Genomic DNA, 24,923 nt, shown 5'->3' on the forward strand with positions numbered 1-24,923 from the left:
TAATTTTTCTGGGAAATCGTTTCTTTCTATGTGCGCTCCTGAGTGCCTTGCCTCTCTTCCGCTCCCCTACAGTGCCAACATTGGGCAACACTCGCTAATTTTTTAACAAGTTACCATGGAGTACGCTAACACGATGAAAGGAATGGCAAGCTAGCTAATGTGAAGCGAGCCAAATTCGGCAGCATTAGTCTGGGTGAATTAGTTGACGTTAGCCACTCAACGCAGTTGTTTGCGACATCAACTAGCTTGCAATTCATTCACGTTGGCAAGCAAGCAAACGTTTGCATTATTACAAATCACAAATATATGTCACGTGTGGACTCTGTCGTGTTGGATGCTGATCGTTCTTGTCGCCAATGGTCCAAATACGATATTGGAGCATTACAGAGATTAGCGTTATTCTAAATATTCAAATATCTTGCATTCGATGTCTATCAGATCTTCATGCTCGCTAGCACCTACAGGGTGCAAGCAACACAATGCTGACTGCAGTCCACATAATGGCCAGGAAAGTTACACATACAACCCAGTGGCGGCTGGTGACATTTTTTTTGGGGGGGGGGGCGCAGTTTAAATAGCACTCAACAATGAGAAGAAAAGAGGTTTTGAGTAGAATATTGTAAAAAACAAAGCTTTATTTCAAGAACACACCGTGCTCAACACTGTCCAATAACAACTATCAACACACTGTAACTTTGGGCATGAGAGGTTCAGAGCAGCTTTAAGAAACATGGGGTTGGGTTTCAGAGGTTTGCAAAATAAAAGAGTTTCGCCCTCACATGAAAGAGGTTCAGAGCAGAATAGAGTCAGAAAGAGATCACATGTTACATTGGGTGACAGAGTAGAGCCACTACGTGAAAAGAAAAGTAGCTCCTCTCTTTAAAGTGGTCAAACTTCTCCATAACAATCTGGTTAAAGTCAATCATGTCTGTAACCAGCCTGTTTCCATTATTCTTGAGCGAATGTGTCTGTTTTTCAGAACTTCTTCGTTGTGTTTTCGATGCCAGTTCGGTCTCCTTCTGCTGCTCTGCTCTGCAAGCAGGGTTAGCTTCAGGCTGTTAGCTCCATGCTCTTAGCTAGATAACTGCGGCAAGATTCGTGCTTTACACTTGTCTGCAGCTCTTTAGATCCCTCACCCCGTTGTAGTCCAGAGAGTTTCCGTCCCAGGACTTTGGAACGACAGACAGGGGAAACTAAACAGCGCATTACTCACTGAGCTCCAGCTGACAGCTCCGTTAGCTACCTGCTCCCGTAGCTCTGTGGAGCTCTCTGGCTGAGGGAACGATACGTCTCTGATCTGCCGAATAGTCCAGTCACGTGAAATAATAAAACGATGTCATTGGCCAACGAGCGCACATTTTTGCGACCCAAGATTCACGTTTCATCCGCCAATGAGAAGCCGGTCCTTGCCGAAACGACTGAAATGTTTTCTCGATGCCGTACACACACGTTAGATCGCCTCGAAAAAGGGGAGCGGCTTCTCTCCGTGATAATGGCGATATCTAATTTTTTTTCACATTAACTTAAGTGGTTGTTGACAGGCTGACGGTCTCCCACACACATTTAGCGCGTCAACACGGTATATTTACTATTTAAATGATTTGGCATATGTTTTTTGACAGGATGTATATTTTTTTTTCTTCAAAATTTTAAGAGGGGCGGCGCCCTAGCGCCCCCTATGGACGAACCGCCACTGATGCAACCTTTTTAAAGTTGTGTTATTGTGTTCTGAGTCAAACAAATATCTAGAGCTAGAATAAGAATATTCTACGTTTCTAATACAGGTGAGCTCTTTTCAAAATAAGAGGAACTAACAAGAGATAAAGCAACAGATGAAATAAATGGTGAGAAAAATAATGAAAGCATTGAAGTTTAAGAGTAGTCTTCAAGAAAAATCCTGGCTGCTGAAAGGGAATTTAAATATTGTTGTTTTTTGCGTGGCAATAATTAATCTTATAATAGTCCTAATTGGTCAAGTAGTATATCATTGGGTTTGGAAAAGCTTCTCTTTCTTTTGCCCGTATCATTTAAAATGTCAACATCCCAGTGACCGCAGATGAGCACTCAGTAAGCCGTGGGTAAACTCTTAGAATTAAATGACAGAGCAGTGAGGGGGTGGAGTCACCATTTAACAACTTTATAAGCTGCAGAAATGCCACTGCATCTCATCGTGAAAGTAGCCGTGACCGCGTTGAGGCACTGCTGACTTTTTTTATTTCATCTGGATCTTTTTTCCTTTTTTTCTTTTAATGGTTTGTCAGAATTAATGCCTCCCTATCTAAATCTGTCCATTGTGAGGTTTAATGTAAACGGCTACTTAGATTTCTTCGGTTTCTGTCTCATTGCATAAACATGTAATTTGGATGGGAAATGTACTTAATGAAAACAGTGCAGACAAAGCATGATATGGAGTTCTCCTCCTATGTTTTCAGACACCTCCTGACAGCAGGGTGGGTGGTATTTCTGGGAAGGGTCTGCTTTAACCATTGTTTTGCCCCTCCAAACATCTTAACATGCTGCTGCACGCCACACGGGACTTCAGTGGCTTTAATTAAGTTTTCTGATGACAGAAACCAACCAACATGCACAGACACTGTTTCCCACATTATCCTGAAACAATGCATTCACCGCAGTCCAGTTTGTGTGTCTAAATTGTTCCACTATATTCACAAGCTAGCCACTAATGTTGTCTGCTGGGCAGTTAGTGTACAGTTGGCTTAATGGCGCCTCTTGACTGGAAAACATCTGTCTGCTGAGTCTGGAAATGAGATTTGGGAGAACACAGGGAGCGAATCAAAAACAATTGGCTGAAAGATGCCAAACAGCTTTGTAGTGCTAAGGGAAACAAAATAGTTGAACTTTAAATGAGGTCATTTTGTTTTTGATTTGACAAATATATATATATATATATATATATATATATACACACACAATACCGGTCAAAAGTTTGAGAACATATCCCCCATTTTTCCAGTTTTTATTTTTTTCTGTGTCCAGTGAATAATTTGAAATGGTACAAAAGTCAGCGGCAAACTGCCAGAGGTTAGACAGAAAAGTTTAGGTTACCAAAAACTGAAAAATAATGTTCAATTTCGGCATTATATAAGTAGTACTTTTTGAGGGTACAAGTAATGGGTTCACAAGTTGCAGCTGGAAGAAGTTTATGACCAATATTTGATTTCCATTGTAGAAAGAATACTATACGAGTTTGTTCGGCTGTTATATCTGCAAAAGGTGGCTATACTTTGATGAGTAAAAAATGTTGATTACAATTTGTTTAATGATTCCATGATTTATTTTTTATCTCAAATTGTTTATTTGTTGTATGCTTTAATTCCAGAATACATTGAGTAATGTGTGTATATATAGATAGATGTATAATACAGTGGAGAATAGTGCTGGGACGATATGCCTAACTCCTGATTCGATACTATCACGATACTTGGATAACGATTTGATATGTATTGGAATTTTGAAATATTGTGATTCTATATTACGTTTATTTGTTTATTTGCAAAGTCTCTTAGTTGATACAGTAAATCAACTTATTCCAGAGTTTTCTTTTTGGCAGGGATTTACAATATACAGTTCTTTCTGTGTAGTCATTTTTTTTGTTGCCTTGCTTTGTATTTTTCAGTTGTTTGACTGTGGTGCATCCTTTTGATCCCAGAGATTGGAAGGGGGAGGAAGAAAGTAATTGCAGGTTGATGTGCCTCTGCCAGCATGGAAGAGTGGAAAGAAGGAGCTAAAGATAGAGTGTTTGAGCTGGGAAGTGACGGTGGTTCAGATTTAACGTTTTAATATCTGAATGCCACTAAGAGGCACTTAGAGCTTTGGGAATGGAAGGACTGAAGCTGGACCTCCTGGCTGAGTGTTGGCTGCAATTACAGAGACCCAAAGACGAAAATCATGGTTGGAAGTTTGACCAACCTGAGGCTAGCTGCAATTCAGAATAGCAACCAAAGGCCTTCACTTCATCCTTCTTCTTTTCCATCTTGACAACATCTTACCGACGTCATTACGAAGTTATGGAAAGGTCGGTCTCATGAGAAAGTGGAATTAGAGCCGGAGACACTGAATATCTTGGTTACCAAATCAGATTTCGCTCTCATTTTAGGATTTATTCTTGGTGCAGGTAATGGGTTTCTTTAGAGCCAGTTATCTTAATCAAAGCTGAGTAAGTGCTATAATGACCACTACTTTTCATTTTTACTGAACCTCCCACAACAACTCATAGTCAGCAGCTTTTTACTGGGCTTGTGTTGCGGTCTGTCTATCCAGCAGCTGACGATCTCTAATGCTCAACACAATCGCACATCTGGGACTTTAATACGTTTTATGTTGCACATACACATTTAATATAGTCTGGGATGTATATTGTGGAGGCTCCAATCTGACAAAAGCCAGTGAAAAGATTATCAGATGAGTCAAAAATAGAATCGGTTGAATAATGAAAATGTTAATACAGCTTTACTTTTCCTTGAACCTCCAATCAGTTCGATACAAAAACAATAGTATACTTTCACTCTAACACCAACTAGCTAACCAACGCAACTAGCTAACCAACGCCAAAATAAGAAAGAAGCCATTAAATCACACATCTACAACAAGGTAACGATTAAGTCTACAACTTATTCCCATTGTGGTCTTTGATGAAGACAACAGACATGCATTTAGGGATGAAGCTAATGTAATGAAGAAAGAAGCATGGGCTGTGTCCAAAATCACTCCCTTTGCACATTACATGAACTGTATCTCAGTTTATTTGAGCATCCAGAATGTGTCAATGTGTCCACTGTGTAGTACCCTCAATAAGTCCATAATGGACATTACAGCAGTATGCAATACATTTGATGGATAATTAACATGACCTGCATTGAATGAATTGATAATGAGCAAGAAGGGCATTTGAAGAGCTCAGACCAAACACATTTACAAAAGTGAAAATGTATTTGTGGACTAGCCGTGTGATTTGGATCAAACGAAACAAACCATAAAACATAACCTGCTCAGCACAGGGAATGAAAATGAATGCTGTCTGCATTAAAGTAGCTATAGCAGAAATGGCTGGTGCTCAGCATAGATATTCGAGAAGGAATTTTAATCCTTTTAATTTCCTAACGCTAGCTCAAAGTGTTGATTGTTGTTCCTAACTAAAGAGATTCAGCCGTGCTCTTGGACTCCTGTTGTGTTAGATCAGGGGTCGGGAACCTATGGCTCGCGAGCCATATATGGCTCTTCCGGTGACGGCATATGGCTCTTTTGAGTTAAAAAAAAAAAATATCTCCGCCCGCCACTCTGTAATTTTCTCTTTCGCGCCAGATCACAGCAGAAGTAATTTACGGTCCCTTTCTTCAAGACGTCTTTGTTCTTTTATTAAACTAAACGTCTGTTATTGATCGTCTCTACACAGCAGCAACGCTCATACGTTAAAAATACTATATGGCTCTCAATGAAATATATTTAGAAATATTTGGCTTTTATGGCTCTCCCATTCAAAAAGGTTCCTGACCCCTGCGTTAGATGGTTGTCGTTGTCATGGTATCCATGCCTGGTCCTCCAGTGTCTCTGGGTAGCACAGACTGACTGTGGAGGTAGTGTTAGTGGTGAGAAAAGGCGTTTGAGGCCAGGCCCAAGGTCTTTCACAGATATATTATCTTTATGTTTTTCTGGAAGGAGTGCCGGTGTTTACCAAGTTATGCAGAGCTCAAAATAGTCGTGGTGCCCAAAGATAAAAATGCAAATAGTGCTGCTGACAGCTCCTGCAGACATTCGTGGCAAACACATTAAAGAGCCATGTATACTTCTGTTGTTATTGATTTTAAAGACACTATGGAAAGTTAAAGCAGGACACAGAAGAGGAATATGGTGGGGCCATTCCTGAACCTTGACCAAGGGGACGGTCATGGGACAGTGCTGCTGTTCTTTTAAAGTTCCTTTTACATTCCATTCGCACTTTTCCTTGAATCAACCAAATTCAAGGTGACGACTCCAACACATGTTGTCAACTCCAGAAAGTTCACGGTCTCCAAACCTTTCTCTTAACTTTAAACTTCTGTCTACATCTGTCATCAGCCCTGAACCACGATTGGGCTCGAGATGTGTTCACGACTTTTCACTGACTCGGCAACAAACCTCCGCGACATCTTCCAGTTAATGTTTGCAAACGCCTTCCACTTTTTAGATATGTAGCTAATTGTAATGCTAAATATGGCATCATCCCTGCAATCGTTGATATACAATCCGATCGGCGAGTACCACAAGGCTAAGTTGGGTGGGAACTCAATACGTCCCGTCTACAGCAAACATGTTTTTAACGCTTTTGTTTTATGTCTTGACAGAACGGATACACTTCAATTATATTCAGTTTGCAATGGCCGTGTAATAATGGCACATAAGTGTGACCTAAAGCTTCTTTTTGTTGTCTTTTGACAATGAAATTATGCCTCTGTAGAGAGAGACATTAATATCTTAGCTACACATGTTGATAGTAATGTACTGTAGATTGCATTGGCTCCAAATCACATGCACATTATACCTTCAATATTCACAAATGTCCAAAAAACACACATGGGAACATGCCTGACTGACATGAGGGTTGGGCCCACGAGCAATACCATTGTCCTTGCCGATGGCTGACAGTCATCGATCACTGAGCCCAACATTGAGTTTTAAAAGCCTTAATTTTTATTGATACAGCTGTGGCTTTGTAATGGTCCTCTGTGCATACCTGCTGCAGCTACATTGTTCTGCTATATCAATGTAAGTAATAAAAGGAATAATTCATAGTAAAGTGGTCTTGATTGAATCGGGGCTCGTAAGGATTCATTTTCCTTATCATAATTGAGGGTCTGGACTGGAGGCAGAAGGTGTTATCTATTGTTCAGGTCCCCTGAGACCATTCTGTGATTTTGATGAATACAATGAACCTTTTTATAAAATTATAAAATACACTCCTAGCCTCACCCGAACCCCCTCACCTGTTGGACGTTTATTTTTAATTATAGTACTAACCATGAACTCGGGTCTTGGTGTTTAAGAATGTGTTTTGGGATGTGAACCCAGTGCTTATCAGCCCTGGTGGCCTGTGTCCTAAATATACTGGGATATTCTGTGTGGACTTCCCCCGCCAGGCTGCTCGCTAAGATCAGTTCTGCTGTTGTTTTTGTTGGTTGAGATTTTTATTTTAGGTGTTGGGCTGGGAAGCATCCATGAGAACCATTCTCGGTGTGGTTGGAAGAATGTGAAAGGAAGTTCAGAACCCTTTGCCCTACAATCTAAAGAAACCCTGCATCCCTCAGTGAAAATGAATAAGGAGCAAGTCACGAATAGCATTTTTCTCATGGGCAGTATAAACATCTCCGGTTAGATTTTTACCACAGCTGATGAATAGATAGTCCAAATAGACATGAATCTGGATGTCGTGCAAGTTTTTATACTCATTAGAGTGGCTTAAAGAGATTTAAAATGTACTGCCAGAGTAAATATACGTAGTGCCGAATTCATTTAATAGCATTTTACTTTAGGGTCCTTTGTGCATTACAGAAAAGGGAACATTTGGATTTAGCTCTGCTTCTGAATTATTCATTTTATCAGCACTGTTGTGCAAGAGTTCATATTTGGTCCCTACTCCCTCTGTTGCTTTTGGCTGCAGACAGTTACAATTAGTACAGGAAAAAAAGATAAAAAGCGGACACATTTTAAGCTATTTAAATTTGACCAAATGCAAAGAGTAAGGGTTCAGTGTGCTTGAAATGAGGCGGTGTGACGTGTCTCCACGTCTAAAATCAAAGATGTCCGTACCTCTTCTGCATGGCCGCATTATAAGACGGAACGTCTTGCCATCATATATTTTTCAATCTCTCTCTAAGATCTCTGTGTCTTATGCATATATGTGAAGTCTCAACACACACATTTTACAGATAGCGGACACTTGCTCCCTTGGCTCAAAGTAGTGTATCTTTTATGTTGTGTTTTTTTGCACTTCTGACCTAGATATCTTTTACAATATATGTAAATCGTCATTGTGATGGTTTTTTCCCCCAAACTGTACTGTGAAATAACTGTATCATAGTCAGGGGTCATCCTCAACAGGATGACGATGAAAATGCCAGTGGACCTTGAACGGAAAACATTTTTTCGTTAAATTTATGAAAGCAACAAAAAACAGAAATGCATATCGGAGAGCTTGCCGTCCCCTGTACCCGTCCATTAGATAAGAGTTGTATTTGAAGCTTTTTTCAGTTGATGTGGAGGTCATGCAAGTACCACCTATGAAAAATTATTCCCGCATCATTCAGAGAATAGCCGATCAAACCCATTGAGGATTTGTCTCTGTTCCATGTGTCATACAGACCTGTAATGAAAAGATGGAAAGAAAGAAATGTACAGTTTTATTTATCCCTGTGGGGAAATTCTTCTCTGCATTTGACCCGCCCTTAGTTATTCAGGAGCAGTGGGCTGCAGTGAAGCGCCCAGGGAGCAATTGAGGGTTCACTGTCTTGCTCAAGGACACTTCGATATGCAACTATGGAAAGAGTGGGGATCGAACCGGGTACCTTGAGCTACAACCAACCTCATAATGACCATTGGTTAGGTGCCTTCAGCCATCCATCCGCCACACTGTAATTACTGGGAGGACATTAAAGCCACATTCTCCTCTGAGAAAGAAAATCCCCAAAAAAGTGGGTCATTGGGGCCAGTGTGCAACATTTATTGTTGCTGGGATTCAAAATGTATTCTAAACCATTTGTTTTTGCTGCAAAAAATAAAAGTATAAATGCATTTTATGTGCTAATAAAGTGCTTTTAATGCTTTTCCTTTTTTTGTGTGCAATGTGCATGTGTGATTCAGCTGTTAGCTTGAAGTCAGTGAGTAAAGTGAATAAAAGTTTAGCCTAATTTCCTCAGTAAACTAGGGGGACATGTGCATTGGCTTTATGGTAAACCGAAATAAAACGGCTTTTAAGTCAGCAGTTTCATTTCAAACATGGTATTAAACTGCAAAAATACCGAAATGCTCATCAAATCCACCACGTCTCCGACCGCTCATTCACCTCAGCGTCCACTGCCGAAATTGTTTAGCTCCACGTAGAGTAATTGTTCTGTGCTTCCTGTCTGATAACACGGCAGCTCTCTGGGTTCAGCGAAGTCTCCTTTAACTACCGGGCTGTGGTTTGCTGTTTGATTCTCCCCCTGCGCAGTAAAATCCCTTTGCAATTCTGCCATGTTTTCCCCCCAAAAAGCCTTGTATGCAACCTGCTCTTACCAAGCAGCAGTGTGCCGTGTATTCAACGTGGAGGCCGACCCGGAAGTTGATTCTCACTCTTAACTTCACAGACCGTATTCCAGGTATCTAATCTTTTTTTTCCGAGACACTTTTATTTTGACACGTGCATTTCCATGGCTTTTCTGGTGTTGTCCCAGCCCATGTTTATCTCAAAGTGAAACACACGGTTGTCTTAAATTAACTTGTCAAGAAGGGTACAATTGTATATTGTCGTAGCAACCGTATCCATGTTTTTACAGCTTCATAAAGATTTCAGTTAGACGATGAAGTCATCCGTGCCACAATCCCCGAGACTTAAAGCGGTCTGGAAAATGGCAAGTTGAGTTAATTTGATGTCTTTGTTTGCATTTATAATGTGCTCAAAACAATGTCTTTGAAATCAGAAGAGCGTTCTCTTAATGAGGAACATGTATAGAGGGGAAGTATTTGGCCACCTTCCAGATGATTTTCCACATTCTTTCATTGCCATAATTCAGTTGTTTTGACTGCGTAGGTAAAGATTATCAAAGCTTTTTCATCAAATCTGATTACCAAAGAAAGTCTCTTCAACTACAGAAAGGACACCAACATTGATATGCTAACTGTTTTGTTGTTTAGTATTCGTCCCCGTTTAGAAATGTCTGTCTTCTACTCAAATGCAGTGGAGGTTTTGAAATGTTTATCTGTGATGCTTACTGCGTTGGCAAACTAGTTGAACGTCGTTCCATGGTCCCATTTAGAGTAACATAGCAGAGAAAGCCGGGTATGCTGTCGGGCGTAGCGACCTTGTGAGCCGCTGGCCGCTACCACGGTGTTGTCCGTGTTTCTGTCGTCCAACTTTAAACCTTTCACAGTGTGTTTTCAGTTAAGGAAAGGTTATTGAAATATTTATTATGCCTGCAAATGTCTCAGCGTTCAGCAGTTGTACTTCTATTTCCTTGCAAAAAGACAAAATGGTGAAGCCACAAACCAAGATGGTGAGGGACAAAATACCAAACTCTAGGCTTCAAAACCACAGTCCAAAAACCAATGGGCGATGTTTCATTGAACCCGTCCACTTCTTATCGCCAGACTGTTCAAGGATGAGCCTCCCTCGGAAATCCTGCATCACATCCACTTTGTCAAAGCCAGCTACATTTTCAACCATGACGTTGAACATCTTTTCAGAACACTAAGCCGTGGTTTCTGTACTCCAACACAACAAACTGTCCACCGGGACTCGTCTCTGACGCTCGCTCACGCCACCAACAAGACTACTCGCGAGATTTCAGGAGATTTTTTTTTGAGGGGGACTTGGTTACACACAATGACAAACGGCTTATCTTGTTGTCTTTTGCATAATGTAGTAAGACACTTCTAATAAAAGAATCTGGCAAAAGAAATCACTTTTAATGTTCACACAGGGGGGACGTCGATGAGCTGCTCCAAAGGATTACATTGCAGCCTGTTTCAAGGCTGCCGGCTCCATCGTTCTTGTTCAATTCTGGATCAATTGTGAAAGTTCTTGTCCCCATTAATCACTTAAGGTGCGTTCACACCAAAAGCGAAACAATTTTTTCGAGCGACCGAATCCCATGAAAAGTCAACGTACAGACGCGTGTGGCTGAGATAGACGCGATATTTTTTCCTGCGCCGCGTTTGGGGCGGCGATGTGGGCGACGCGTTTTCAGCGGCACAATTTTCGCCCCGAGTTGAAATATTTCAACTTTGAGGCGGTAATTTCGTAACTCGGGCCAATCAGCTCTTGAGCTGCTCCGTACGTCACCGCTGTCCCGCCGCAGTTTAATCAGAACAAGACGGACAATAATGTTATGAACACAATAACACACGTTTAGATGTTCCGCTCTCGTAGCGCTGGAAGCGGAAGTCTTTCAGATGTAACAGTGACTTCATCGGTGAAAGTGACCGAGCTGAGTGAGCCTACGGGTGATGTCATGTATAAATATATATATATTATATTAATGTCATGAACCCAAACACGAGGGCGTTAGTGTGTGGGACGTCCACAACAAATATAAAGCAGAACTAGTGGTGAGTTATTCTGGTGGATGAAGGAGATGATAACGGTCTTTACGGAGACGAGACACAGAGTTAAGCCCCGCCCCTCGCGGAGCATCTCGATGCTTATGGCGAGAACACGGCAAATGGTCGAGCGAGTAAACTCACGCGTTTTGGGCGACGCCAAAAATCGCATCGCTTTTGGTGTGAACGCACCTTAACACACAAAAATGTGGTTTAAAAATAACCAAAAATGATCTTTAACACCTTGAAAAATAGAACCAAAGCTATCGGCTTGACTAAATACCAGAAGAGGTAAGTGAGAAAATTAAATTTGTAGTAATTTGGGTGAATCACCCTTTTAGGACCAGTGAGATGTGTAAAACAAACCGTTAAACAAAAGTAGCGAAGCTTAATATCCGTCCGGCTTTGCACACCATCCGTCCGTCTGACGGATGGTGAGACATGATGGTGTTTATCCAGTTTTAAAATGTGCGCGTTCAGAAAAGGCAACGTTTCCCTTCAGCCCTCCCGCTTCTGCCTTCTGTCTCCGAGGACATCGCGACACGTAAACACCACCAAGTGAGGTTTAAATGCCAGTTCTCCCCTTGTTAGGATCACTGTCGATCTATTTCCATGTATCAAATGATCTGTTTGCTATTCAAGGCCACTTTGCCGGTCCCTTTCAGCTTTGTGACAAATGTATACATCTGTCCCACAGAAAGACGTCACACACACCAGGGTGGGGATGTGCACTGTTATGGCTGACCCGCTAAATTAAAACCCAGAACAGATCAAAGTGCGAGCGGCCGGCGTGCGCTTTGATCTCTTCTGGGTTTTCTCTCAGATAAGCTGCGTTTCTGTTTTGCATGCAACAATAACATTTATTTTTTTATATCAAATAAATAAACACACTCCACACTAATGAACTGGTAGGTTGGGTTCCATCGACCTTGCCCCCGTGGAAAGGATAGCCCGACATGCAACCATAAATAATCATTTAGTTGGGTGTTGGATGTGTATCTGTAGATTTCAGTCTTCAGGACTAAAGAACATTATACTCTCTGCACCTGGAGGAAATGTAATGTGCCTTTTTTTCATGTGGTAACACAGGTATGTTGTAAGAAGACGTTAATCTGATGGGACGACCGACTAAAACCTAAACTTTTCTTCAGTTAACAACAGAGGGAATGTCTCTTACTCTGCTGAGTATCGTCATCATTATGTTGAAGACCGGAGTGTGCAATAACCCTGATGAAAGCCCCAAAGACCATATTTAATGTACTTAAATCCTCAGACCAAAATAGTTGCAGTCCATTTAATAAGCCCTTAGCAGCCCGCCTCAATGTTTCGTGAGTTGTGAAAAACACAATGAATTTGTGGTGTTGTTGCCACGTTGAACCAGATCCTGGCAGCATGAAAACAAACCAGCATTGGACCGTTAGGATGCACATGCTGCAAGTTGAGGGCAAGGTCATCATTTCAAAGAACTCAAAGGCAGTTTTCTGCAAATCTATTCTCTTTTCTCCCGTTGTGACCGGGCCCACTGGAGGTTGGGTCACACCAGCAATGAGATTTTAGACTGGAATCAATTAATTTTCAGAGAGTTCAACTTTTACATGCTGACTTGTGTTGTCGACCGACTGTAAATCATCCCGACATGACTCGGGGCTCGACAGTCATTTTGAGAAATTGGGAACCGATGCTGGGCCTGTGGTTGCCATCCGTGACGCTGGTGATGATGGCTGATGGCCAAGCCGATGGTGGTGTCACGGACCCGTACTCCAAGACCTCAGTGCTGAACGGACCAATGGATCTGTGGTGGGAGTCACCATATAAGCCCAGAAAAACCGACATATTAAAAAGAAAGGGCAGATGAACAAGCAACCAGTGGACATAACAGCTGCTCTACCGGTAGTTTGTATAGCAGGTATTGAGGGTGGACTTGTTAACAGATAACACTTAAACATCCTGTAAAGTATCATACAGAACACAAAATACAACGATTTTGTTGAAAAGCGTTTGTTTTATTTCACATTTTAATTATTCAGCTGACATATAACTGCGTTGTATTTTAATTACTCAAAAAATAAGGCAACTAAAAATGGCAAACCATTCATTTCACTTTCAGAAATTGATTTTAGAAGTTAGTGTTGAGCATTGTGTCCATTTAAAGGATTATAAACCTGGAGAGTCCAAAACAGTTGAAGACATTATAAAGATGCCGGTGTATAAACTGTACATACCAAAAGATATGCGTCGTGGTTTGCAGTCCGTCACGAAGCAGAAGATAAAGCTGCTAAAGTTGATATTATTTGCATTAATATAGCACTAGGATTTATTTGTGAGATAATATGTGTAGAAGAGGAGAGAAACCGGCTCAAAGTTGGTCAGAACCGAGTCGCGTGATATCACCGCTGAAAGATCTGTCAATTTATAATATTAAGAAAGATTCACAGGTATCCAGTTGCTTCATGACCATTTGTAACTGCAGGATTGGATTACTGTCTTTATTATATTAAATCAAACTTTGGGTTTGAAGATGATCTGAAGAAAACGATGTGGTTCTTTCAGCTTTGACACAGTGCTGGTGTTTAGCCAGACGGTGTCTCAGCTTCTGTGGATGTCGATTCTGCTCTCCTGCCTAACCACACTGATTATGGAGTCAAATAAGGGGGAATTAAATCCGAGTCTTCTCTAATTCAACTGACATTGATGTGACATGATCCTCTTATGGTTTTCAACAGAGGATCATGTCACATCAATTCCAGTCACATTCTCCCAGTTCAGTCATGCCACGATGGACCAACAGAATAATACTGACGGGATATTCACACATTGAGTGCTGCGTGCATTTGATCAGAATAGAGGTTTTTTTAACATTTGTTCTGGCTGATTGATTTGGTACAGTATGGAGAAAAAAAAGTTTATAAAAGCTGTGATGTGCCGTTTGTATTGTATGTTCGGGAATTCAATTAAGCCATTTCTGGAAAAGCTAAAAGTGAGAAACTGAAAAAAAAATCCCGAATCAAATCAAAGCAGCAAAATAAGGAAGGAGGATGTAGAGGACCTAACAAACAGGACCCGAGTAAAAACAACCATCCAGGACTGTCGAGGTGTCGCAACGTTGTCTGCCAAGTGAGAGATGACTCCCAACATGCTCCTTTTGGCCCAAAGCTATTGTTTATGGAGATTGCACCTTGAGGTGGGAGGCTCATAAACCCCCTATGATTAAAAGGAACCTGGTCGGGCTTGCTCGGGATGTTCCACATAATACTTTCTGTGCTTTAAAAAAATGTTTGTGTGTCAACACCATTCAGCCAATATAGATTTACTTAAGTATACGTTGGAGGGTAATTTAACTTCTTTAATTTGGATGTTTTTTATTGATGTATTTCAGCTGCTTCTGCACATTTTTGGAGCTGCAGAAGTGTCTGTATAGTGTTTTTGCGAGTATTCATATTTCAATAGTTGTTCCTCCTGAGATCAGACCGTGAGGGATCCTCACAGTTTTCTTTAGATAGCTCCGGCTAAATACAGCCCTGGTTTGGTGTAATGACAGATTGACTGTGCGACTGGCGTCAACGTACCCCACGGATCTGCACTCGTATGTCCAAAAACCACCGGCCCTTTCTTTCCTCAGCCTGCTTTGTTCTCATTGTCTCCTTTTTGTTCTTCGGCAGCGTGTCTCCACGTGGAGGGAAACTTTTCAAAGTAGAAATCATTAACACACACACAAAAAGATCTATAACTGCTGATATAGATCTGATATTTTGCTCTTCTGCCGACACCAACAAGTACCAACAATTCTAAATGTTATCCTTTTACTTTTGTATTGATTTAGTTGTTAAAGGCATAACAATATAGTATTTTTCTAAAACTATTTTTTTCAAAAAAATTAATCAGCAGTTTTTTCCCCGTATTAAACAAAACCCAATATCCCAAATTTGTAATTTGGGATATTGGGTTTTCCAAAATTAACTGAATTGAATTGAAAAAAAGTTGTAGGCAGGACTCGTATAGTAATGAAATAATATAATAACTGTCTGATTCAATTTCACAAATTACAAATTTGTCTCGGAGTGCTTGATCAAGTTAGTTGTTCCAAATGTTATTGATGTGGTTCTTCCACGGCTTATGTTTGCCTTGCAAATTGACGTAAAATTGTCATGCAGCATAATAAAGAAATATAAATCATTATTTTACCCTCCCAAAACAATAATATAGAAGTATTTGATTACTTTTTCCCAACAGAAAACCTAAATTTACCACGATTTCCACATTTTAATCAATTTAGCTCTCAACGTTTTATATTTTACTTTAATATCACATTCTACCAATGCAAAAAGAAGGTCATGCATCCGAAATACTGTACGTCACCCCTCAACGACATACTGTGTTTATGTCATAAAGCCTTTGTACAGGATCTGTATTCTGTTTCATTGCATTTTAAGGTTTTCCTCGTAAAAGTAAAGAACCTGCATGCTCTACTACACGATGCAGCAATTTGCGGTCATTCTCCTAAAAATGGAAAGTCCACAGAGACAGAGCGGCCCAGACACGGTTTTCCACGCGGTTACAACAGGTGCCGGATAACACGGCGTTCATGGATGCTTCAGGGAAAACACTTTGGATCATAAATCGCCCCCATGTAATAATAATAATAATAATAACATACTTCACAGATGTGTGTGTGTATATATATATATATATATATATATACACACACACACAGAGCGTGACGCTCCTCACGTACAACGCGGGATTGAATGCATCCATTCTTTTCGTGTTTGTTTTGACAGCCTTCATCTTCCTCGCTCATTATCTTGACAACGAAAAGCTGACGTGCCTCCAGATTCTGTCCCCTCGTCACATTTCTTGGTGTGGCTGTTTGTGAAACGCTGCCGTCCTCTACTCGCCCCTAATTTGCACTGGCAAACTGTTGATTTGTGCATCCTGTCGAGGCCCCCTTTGATGTGTGGGGGAGATTGAGCCGCTGCCGGCTGCGGCTCTCTCTCTGGCATTGGGCAGCTCTCCAGCCGGCGCCCGGCCACAGGTCTGCAGTCCCTTCAGAGGGACCGACATGCTGTGTGGAGTGAGCTGGTGCTGGTAAGAGCCCGAGTGGAGTTTGAAATATGCGGTTCTCGTGAGCCGGGCCTCTCTGCTCCCCGGCCTGATGCCAGACACACATCGGATCATCACTTATGCTCACGGGAAGTTGTCGTTGGGAGGTAAAGCCGAGGCCGCGTCGGGGCTGGACGGACCCCAACCGATCAAACGGAAGCGGTTTCAACAAGTTGAAGGGCGGTTTTAACGACATGGTTGGCGTGTTCGTGAGACTTAATCATTCATACGCGATTGACAAGAGGCAGCGGTGCCGGTATGTCGCATCAACAGATCAGGCTTTACCTGCATGCACACAGTCGCTGGGTCCAGAAAAGCTGAACTGAGACCTGGTTCTGCTCTTCTCTGGACTCCGAGGATCCCTGATTGAGTTTCACACCTCGATCTTTGTGGAAAAGGTGACGCCTATTCCTGCAGTTTGCTGTCTATATTCTAAAATACATTACGACTAGAATTTGAGCCTTTTTATGATTTTAATAAAAGTCAACTTAATAATTCATTTGCAGTGTACAGTCCGTTTTTAGTGGGGGAAATTTGAATTGTCATTTGTGTTGTAATGTTCTGCTCGGTATGTGCAAATGTTAAAAAGACACCGGATGGCACTTTATAGGAAGGCCCGTCTTTCAGCGTCGCAATTCACAGGGTACGGTTTTAGTTTTAAGGGGAACCTTTATCCGTCCTGTGGTCCGTTTGTTGGGTATTTTGGCGAGCGAACATAAAATCCACGACCCACATTGAATCCCGTACTAAATGGACCCCTTTTCCAGGGACCACCGGGCTTGGGTGACACATTTCAGGTCCCCGTAGAATAAAACTGCAGCTGAGGAGCATGGTATTTGATCAAATGCACCGCAGTTGACGGTGGCGAGGTCAGTTGTTTATTCTATCACACAAACATCAGTGCGTTATGGGATGTTGCGAGCGGGGGCCCTCAGCTGACCTCCCTCGCCGTGGTTAATGAGGCAGGACAAGCTTTCTACTGCAAGGTCCCTGAGGACAAAACGGCCCCGCCGAGGGCGTATTGTTGATTTGGAAACCCGCTTTGTTGTGTTTCACTGGAGGTGTAATGATTTGTGGACACAATGAAAAAGGAAAAAAAGAGAAATTTGCTGACTGTCAGAACCAAATGTTTGTTTGCGTTTGTCGTCATCTTCTGGTTAGAAACCTCCACTGCCCTCTCAAAGCCTAACGGAGCCGTTCCCTCCCCACATGCAAGTCCTGTGTTCACCACAGGAGGGCAGCATGCCCAAACCTTTTAAATGCTCTCGGCAGGATGTTCATGAGCTGCTTTAAACACATCGTCCACATTTTAGGCGCACAAGAGTAGTTTGTTATTTAGCAGTTTCTGATGTCAAAAGATTTGATGTCATTGTTCTCAACTGCAGGAAATAGAGGAAACACATTTCCCCGCATAAAGTCAGGGCTCAGTGACTAAATCCCCTTTCTTTAGTAAATTTGAAACAACCTTGTTTCTCCAAGGAAAGAAATCACGTTGTCTGATTCAAAGAGATGCTATATATGCAAATATTTTACATACATATATATATATATATGTGTATATTAGTGCTGTGAAATAGAACGCATTAACTCAGTTAATTAAATTACAGGTTTAACTAGTTTTTTTTTTTTTTTACGCATTTAACGCATGCGCAGAATGAGCTTCCAATCCGTCTGTTGTTGGTCGTCTCTCCAGCAGCATGTCATTCTGTCTCTACGTGTCGCGTTAACGCGACTCCGATCTCCGTCTCGCGCGTCGCAGAGCTCGGATGCCGGCGTGTGCGCGCACATCGGGACGAAAAAAAGTCACTTGCACAAATCTTTTGTGCTTTTATGATCAAATCATTAATTGATTCATGCCAGAGGAAGAAAGGGAGGAGCTCCCATTCCTATGAATTACAACTTAGGACATTTGTCTGTACTCTGTACCGCAGACTCCGAATGTCTGGCAATAACAATAATGTTATTAACTTTGTCATACTTTTGTCTGCACAACTAATTGGCGGAGCCAGCTGTGACATATAATATTCATGGTCTCCAGAGGATATTTTCTACTGCCGTTGGTGATCTCCTGACCTTTTTGCCTGTGCAAGCACGGGATCAAATATTTGTAAGGAATAAATATAAAAAGTGAGCAGAATGCCATGAGGATGAACCCAGCGTGAGCTTTCCTCTTGCGCCGTCCTCAAGTCAACATGACAGCAGTGCACATGAGATATTCTGAAACAGAATAGACAGTTGTCACGCTCCTAAGAGGATAAACCTATTTGTAACACTTAACGGTGTGTTTTTTCTTCTTCTATTTGGGTAAAAACATCAAATCTTCTGATCTGTATACTTGGTTTGCCACAAAAATTTGACTCCGTGGAGCTTTTTTGATGTTCACACTGATAAGAAAACATCTGTTCTGTGTCATGTGTCAGGCAAAGAATAAACCAATTTGGGCCGGAGAGTCTATCCGAGTGTGTCCGTGTCGCTCCGAGAGGCCGGCGCCCTCCGCCAGGGTAAACACCGAAGCTCATGAATACACACCACTCATCCACAACCCTGTTTTCCTAAGCCCTCTCTTCTCCTGCTCGTGAAAGAAGCAGCGTTCTCACCTGTCAGTCCCCCTCTTCGCCATCTACAGTTTCTCTCTTTCGATGAGGTTGCACAACGTCTGGATTCAAGCCTTGTTTGCGTCATTAGATCATGTGATTTAAAAGTAATCGCACAGCGGAGGAAACGGGAGGTGTTTTTCTATGCAACTCATCAGGATTACAAAAACACTCTTATTTCCTGGAATTACACCGCCCCTCCCCCCAAGATGACATTTTACGAAATGTCCTCCGAATAGCGAAACATTTACATATTTCGTAATCTGGTTTTCACACTTGTGAGCATCACATGTCTCTACTCTTTGCAGGTTATGTTTTTTGTGTGGGTTTTTACTTTATATTCACAGGACATTAGGTAGATTAGGTTTATAAAAGATATATTCTGGGATGGATTGGGTAACCCAGATCAGAGCGCTGGCATATTTATCTCTGTATCGTACGCTGACAGGATGTTCTGGAGGGCAGCTAAAGGGGGGACTTCAAAGAGAGGAAAGCCGATCGACTCCCCTTTGAAACTGAATGCCGAGTCAGCAGAACAACACAGTAGCGATAAAACCGGCTTCTTCGCTTTTAGAGACACAATAAAATGTTGAAACCACAGTCTGGCAGACCTTGACACAGTTTGGGACTTGGAAGCAGAATTTATCCACTCGGGCCCAACGGCTCATGTGAAAAGCCTTCAGCCACGCCGCTCACCCTCGGCTCAATCCGCAAACATTTAGTCTGCAGTCGTAAGAAATGCAAGCATGTGTCCCCTGATGCCTGTCTGCTCAAAGGTTTTATGGGACTCTGTGAAGAGGCTAATCTAATTGTGATTTATTTCACTCTTAAAGGTCTTAACTTTTAAATAATTTTCGTGGCGTTTCCAAAGAAATGTTGTCCCACTTTATTTTTATGTATCCTGAGACACATGTATTAATATTATTTGACTAAAAAAAGAAAGTATTTTAATGCATCTAAATGCTTCACAAAGCTTGGTCTAGCTTAATAACTGTTGTACCTGTCTCACTGCGCTTGTGTCTCCATACAGCGGACACAGGGACGTACTTCCCCAGTGTGAAGAGGGACCCGGGCCGGTACCTGCAGCCCTGCTCCGACTCCGTCAAGTCCTGGCTGCGCAGCATGAAGAGCGCCGGGAAGGTCCTCATCCTCATCACCAGCTCCCACAGTGACTACTGCAGGCTTATCTGCGAACACATCCTGGGGTAAGACTTCCCACCTCAGACCACACACACACACACACACACACACATACACACACTCTGTAATAAGACCAGGCCCCTTCTGCAGCACTCCTGTTGACTGGCCCCGCAGGATTTAGAACCTGGGAAAGTCGGATTCGGAGCAATATGGTCTGCTGTCGACGTACCGTCGTCATCGCGCACACACGCAGCGCTCTCTGTGGCGCTCTGAACGTTGAGCTATTGCTGTTTGAGAAAAAAATCTTTTTACAGATGTGAAAAAAGTATCCACCCTCCTCATCTACAAGAACGTGTTTTTACTCAAATGTTCATTCTTCAGAGGAAAGAAAGTCGTTGGTCTGTTTTGTCTCTGAATTCCAAAGATGTGCATGAACTTTGTGATATGGTCACCATGCCTTCATTTCAAGATGGCATGCTTGAAAGCCCCAGAAGTTAGTCAAAACTGGTGAAACGCTGAAAAAATATTTAATTTACATTATTATCAGCTCTGTTGCAAGCAAACAAACTCTGATACGTCAGAAATAAACATCACTTTTATGATCTTCTTGTCTTTGGAAATAGGAGTATTATAGATTCTTCAACGCTTTCGAGTAGATATAAACTTTAAATTTTCTACGTTTTTAAAGGTCTGAAAACTACGAAGTTACATGAAATGTAAAAGGTACAACCGACAATCATTGGCTTTCCCAATTTAATTGTAAAAGAAAGAACTCCATAATCTAATTCCCTTATTTTGGCGAAGCCTCTGATGACTGAACCTTTATGCTCAATTCAATTCAATTCAGTTTATTTGTATAGCCCAATTTCACAAATTACAAATTTGTCTCGGAGTGCTTTACAATCTATACACATAGACATCCCTGCCCCAAAACCTTGCATCGGATCAGGAAAAACTCCTCAGACGGGACTTCTTACACTGAACGCCCAACACTTCATTGTATAATTGTAGGTGTGCAGTGACAGGATTCTTGTTCCAGCAAGACGTTTGTAGTTCAATGCTGGCTTTGTGCTCACGGGCCTCCCCGTGTTCCTGCGGTTTCGCCGTGTTTTGGTAGCCTGAGCCTTATTACACACTCGATGGAGCTGCATGAGAGCCTCGAAACAAACACAATGGCCGTGTTATTGCTGTGCTTTAAACAAACATAAGCCCCGCTTGTCCTTTTGGAAGGTGTTGGTATCTTGCACTCGGGGTGTGGGGAGAGGAGGTGGAGGGAGGGAGGGGTCTGCTTTTTCACTTTTCACTCTCGGAGCCAATTGTTCTCTGTAGTCCAGGAGAGGCCGGGGGGAAAAAAGAGGAAAAGGGGGCAGGTTGAAGGTGCAGCCGCTTTGCTTTGCACTGGATGGCTGTTTATCTCACCCCCTTCCTCCTCACACTATCCCCCCCACACCCTCCCCCATTGACAATTTCCTGTGAGGCAGTAAGCAGCCCGGTCACTCCTTTTTTGCCTCGTCCTTTCCCTTGCTCCCCCGCTGTCCCCCCCCGCCTTCCCTGTGCCTTTTGACCTCCAGCGCCGCGGCATGTATCGCCCTCCCAAGTAGAGCCCCAGCTGTGAATTCTCGAAATCATGTTCAGGTCAGCTCTTTACAAGGCCGGGGGGATGCAGATTAATGTCGCGATTCGCCACAAGAGGAAGTTGGGCCGACCCCTCGTGGTTGTCGGTGGAGAAGTGCGCTTTGTCCTTCAGAGGAACTCTGAAACTCTTAAAGCTCGGGCAGAACGGGACCGAAACGCTCTCCTCCCTCTCTCTGGTTTCTCATCGCGTCGGCACTTCACTGTTGAGAGAGCACTTTTGTTTAGCGAAGGCCGCCCTCTCCACTGCCCTCCGGCCGCCGCAGTGAGCCGAGCCGGCCGGAGGCCAGTGGCGGGCGGCTGTCAGAAGTCGCACGACAAGGCCAGAGCTGTCTGACGGGAGGTTAATCCCCACCGAGCTGGCCGGAGAAGCTGCTGCTTGGCACTCGATGAAGCTGGAGCGCTGCACGCTTTATTGATTCGTCACAGCTGTGTTAAGTCGTCTGAAGTGACTGAAATGTGAAGAGTGGAGACCGAGCCGAGGGTCTAATTCTGAATCACAAGTCTCACTTTTCAAACGCGTTTTTACTGGTGTTGGGATTCTTTACTATCGCGATACTTGGGTGCAGGTATCGGTGTATATGAATATCAATCCACTCGCAAGAAGTTTTTATTTAAATTTGACCATAAAGTGTTACATTCAAAATTATATCAGGCTTGATACCATGTAGCTTCTCTTTTTAAGGAAGACAAATACAAGTGACAGTCAGGGCATGAAACCAATGAATTGTGTGTGTATATATGTTTATATATTTATATGTATAAATGTGTGTGTGTGTGTGTATGTATGTATATATATATATTCAAAATACCCTTTTAATCTATTTTAAAATAATGTTAAAAATATTGTCATTTACTATATATTGCTCCAATCAGTCAAATATCCTTCCAAGATAAGCAAAATTCAGACAGCTACTTAAATGTAGCTGCTCTAGACAAACTCTATTCGCAATATTTGACAATTGTAATAATTGACTGCTCTTTGGTTAAATACGAGACACGGTCGAATACAAGAACAAGTAATGTCAAGTGTAGCACACAAGTCCTAATATCATACAAACAAACTGCCATTTTAGTTTCTAGAAGCTGTTCTGAGAAGTAATGGCAAGCCGTGTTCTCACACGGGACGCACTGACACGCATCAGACTGATGGTTCACATGTTCTTAAGTACTTCCTGTTGGCTTCTCACACATGGACGTGGATTCTGTGTACTGCACATATACATACCGTACTGTAGGTCCTTGGAGACACCATCCGGCTCCCGACATGCACGCTATCACTCCATGACTGCGTGTTTACGTCAGTAAGCATCCCCCCCACCCCCCACCACCACTGGGAGTGTATTTGCTGCTTGTCGCTCCACGTTTCCCATCATCTGGGCAGAATGTTTAGCTTCACCGGAGCTATTTGCGCTTGAGTAGCTCAAGTGTGTTTGGATCCTTGCCCTGACGTTGGGGGTTGTTGTTGTTGTTTCTTTGGCTCTCGCAGGAAGGATTTCGAGGAGCTATTTGACGTCATCATCACAAACGCCTTGAAGCCCGGTTTCTTCTCCTTGGTGCCCCAGCAGAGGCCCTTCAGGACCCTTGGTGAGTGCTGGCCCGCTGCTCTCATGCCCCACTGCGCTTCACCGGCTTTTGATAAATCATAAAGGTTTAACAAATAGTGTGGGGGGGGCCTAAGCAGATATCTTCATTTCACTTTTTTTTCCCAAAGTCCAAAACCAAAAGATTATCAGTTTACAATGATCCATATAGTTCTTCATGAAGAAGAAAAAAGAGTGGAAGAATAAACGTACTTGCTGTTTCTCCGAGAGTGCCTTAAAGGGACAGTTCATCCCTCGTCTTCTCTTAGTAGATCGGAGGGAATCAATTGAGCCTTAATCTCAACTCAGGTTTCAAACAGCTGTTAGTTGTGTTGGCGAGACCGATATCATTTCATTGGCTCAGCTCCTCGTCATCAGCGGCCCTCATGACTCCGACCTATCCTGAGCCCCCCCCCCTCACTCATCGGCCCAGTCATCGGATCCTGCATGCTGGTGTTGAAGGTGTTCACTGGCAGCCCTTTTGAATCCCTCATCTGGATTGTGTTCCTGCCAGCAATAACACTGGGGATGCATTATGTGTAGACAGGATGATCCACTCTGTGAAATATTCTCCTTTCTCGCTCTCTCGCTCCCTCGCTCTAGCTCTTTCTGAGTTGTGCCACGTTGGCAGAAAAAAACCCAGACAAGCATCTGCTCTTCTTCTGGCCTCCACACATACCGGCTACTCCTTGTTATTCGGCATTCTTAAAATGTATTTATTAGGGTCCGAGCGACAGACGAAGTCTATTAAGAATACTTTTTCACATAACATTTTCCAAGTACTTGCAGCAATGATAGTGTTTCCCCTAGGTTTACAGCTTCAGGGGGGGGGGGGGGGTGGACCGACTTACGCAAACACTTGAAACATGTTGGTGTTCATTTATTTTCATGACCACCACAAAGGGTGCACGTTTTGTCACTGCAGTGGATTTTCCGGTGCTTTTCAAAGAAGAGTTCCAGAGCCTCTTGATAAGGAAAGTCAGAAACATCTGGCCCATTAATTGAAATCCGCAGGCAGGCAGCAAGATGGTCTCCTTGCAGCCTGTTGCGGATGTTTGTCTTGACCTGCAAATACATAAACTGTTAGGCTTTAAAAGTGAAAGCTGATATCTTAGAATAGTCATAGCTTACACAGCAAATCCCATTGTGAAAAGTCTATATTACTCTGTTCATGGTGGAGAAGTCCCTCTCAGTTTACACTGCTGACTGGGACTGAGAGGGCAATGGCAGCCAGCAGGCTCCTTGTTGGGTTAGGGTCAGCGACGTGTTCCATCTTCTCCACCGTGGGAGCGTTTAAAAAATGCAGATATAGCGGTTTGTTTTTCACGCGACATATTCAACGCTCTCTGCCGGCTAGTGGGAGTATGCTCACTTGTGTGCGCAGACACGCCGGCATCGGAGCTCTGCGGCGCGCGAGACGGAGAGCCGAGAAGTGGTAACGCGACACGTAGAGACAGAAATGACATGCTGCTGTGTAGAGACGATCAATAACAGACGGCTGTTTAGTTTAATAAAAGAACAAAGACGTGCTCTTAAAGAAAAGGGACCTTAAATTTCTTCTGCTGTAATCTGGAGCGATAGAGAA

General features: G+C 42.7%; 1 protein-coding gene across 1 annotated transcript in view; it reads left to right on the plus strand.

The window, feature by feature from the left end:
* Nucleotides 1–24,923, plus strand: part of nt5dc1 (5'-nucleotidase domain containing 1) — a 60,547-nt gene that overhangs the window by 10,931 nt on the left and 24,693 nt on the right. Inside the window, exons 7-8 of the mRNA XM_056428255.1 lie at nucleotides 20,014–20,188; nucleotides 23,245–23,342. Coding sequence (XP_056284230.1) covers nucleotides 20,014–20,188; nucleotides 23,245–23,342 — 273 coding nt within the window. The remainder of the gene's footprint in view (nucleotides 1–20,013; nucleotides 20,189–23,244; nucleotides 23,343–24,923) is intronic.

The sequence above is a fragment of the Pseudoliparis swirei genome, chromosome 12, assembly GCF_029220125.1.
Source record: "Pseudoliparis swirei isolate HS2019 ecotype Mariana Trench chromosome 12, NWPU_hadal_v1, whole genome shotgun sequence".
Classification (NCBI taxonomy): Eukaryota; Metazoa; Chordata; class Actinopteri; order Perciformes; family Liparidae; genus Pseudoliparis; species Pseudoliparis swirei.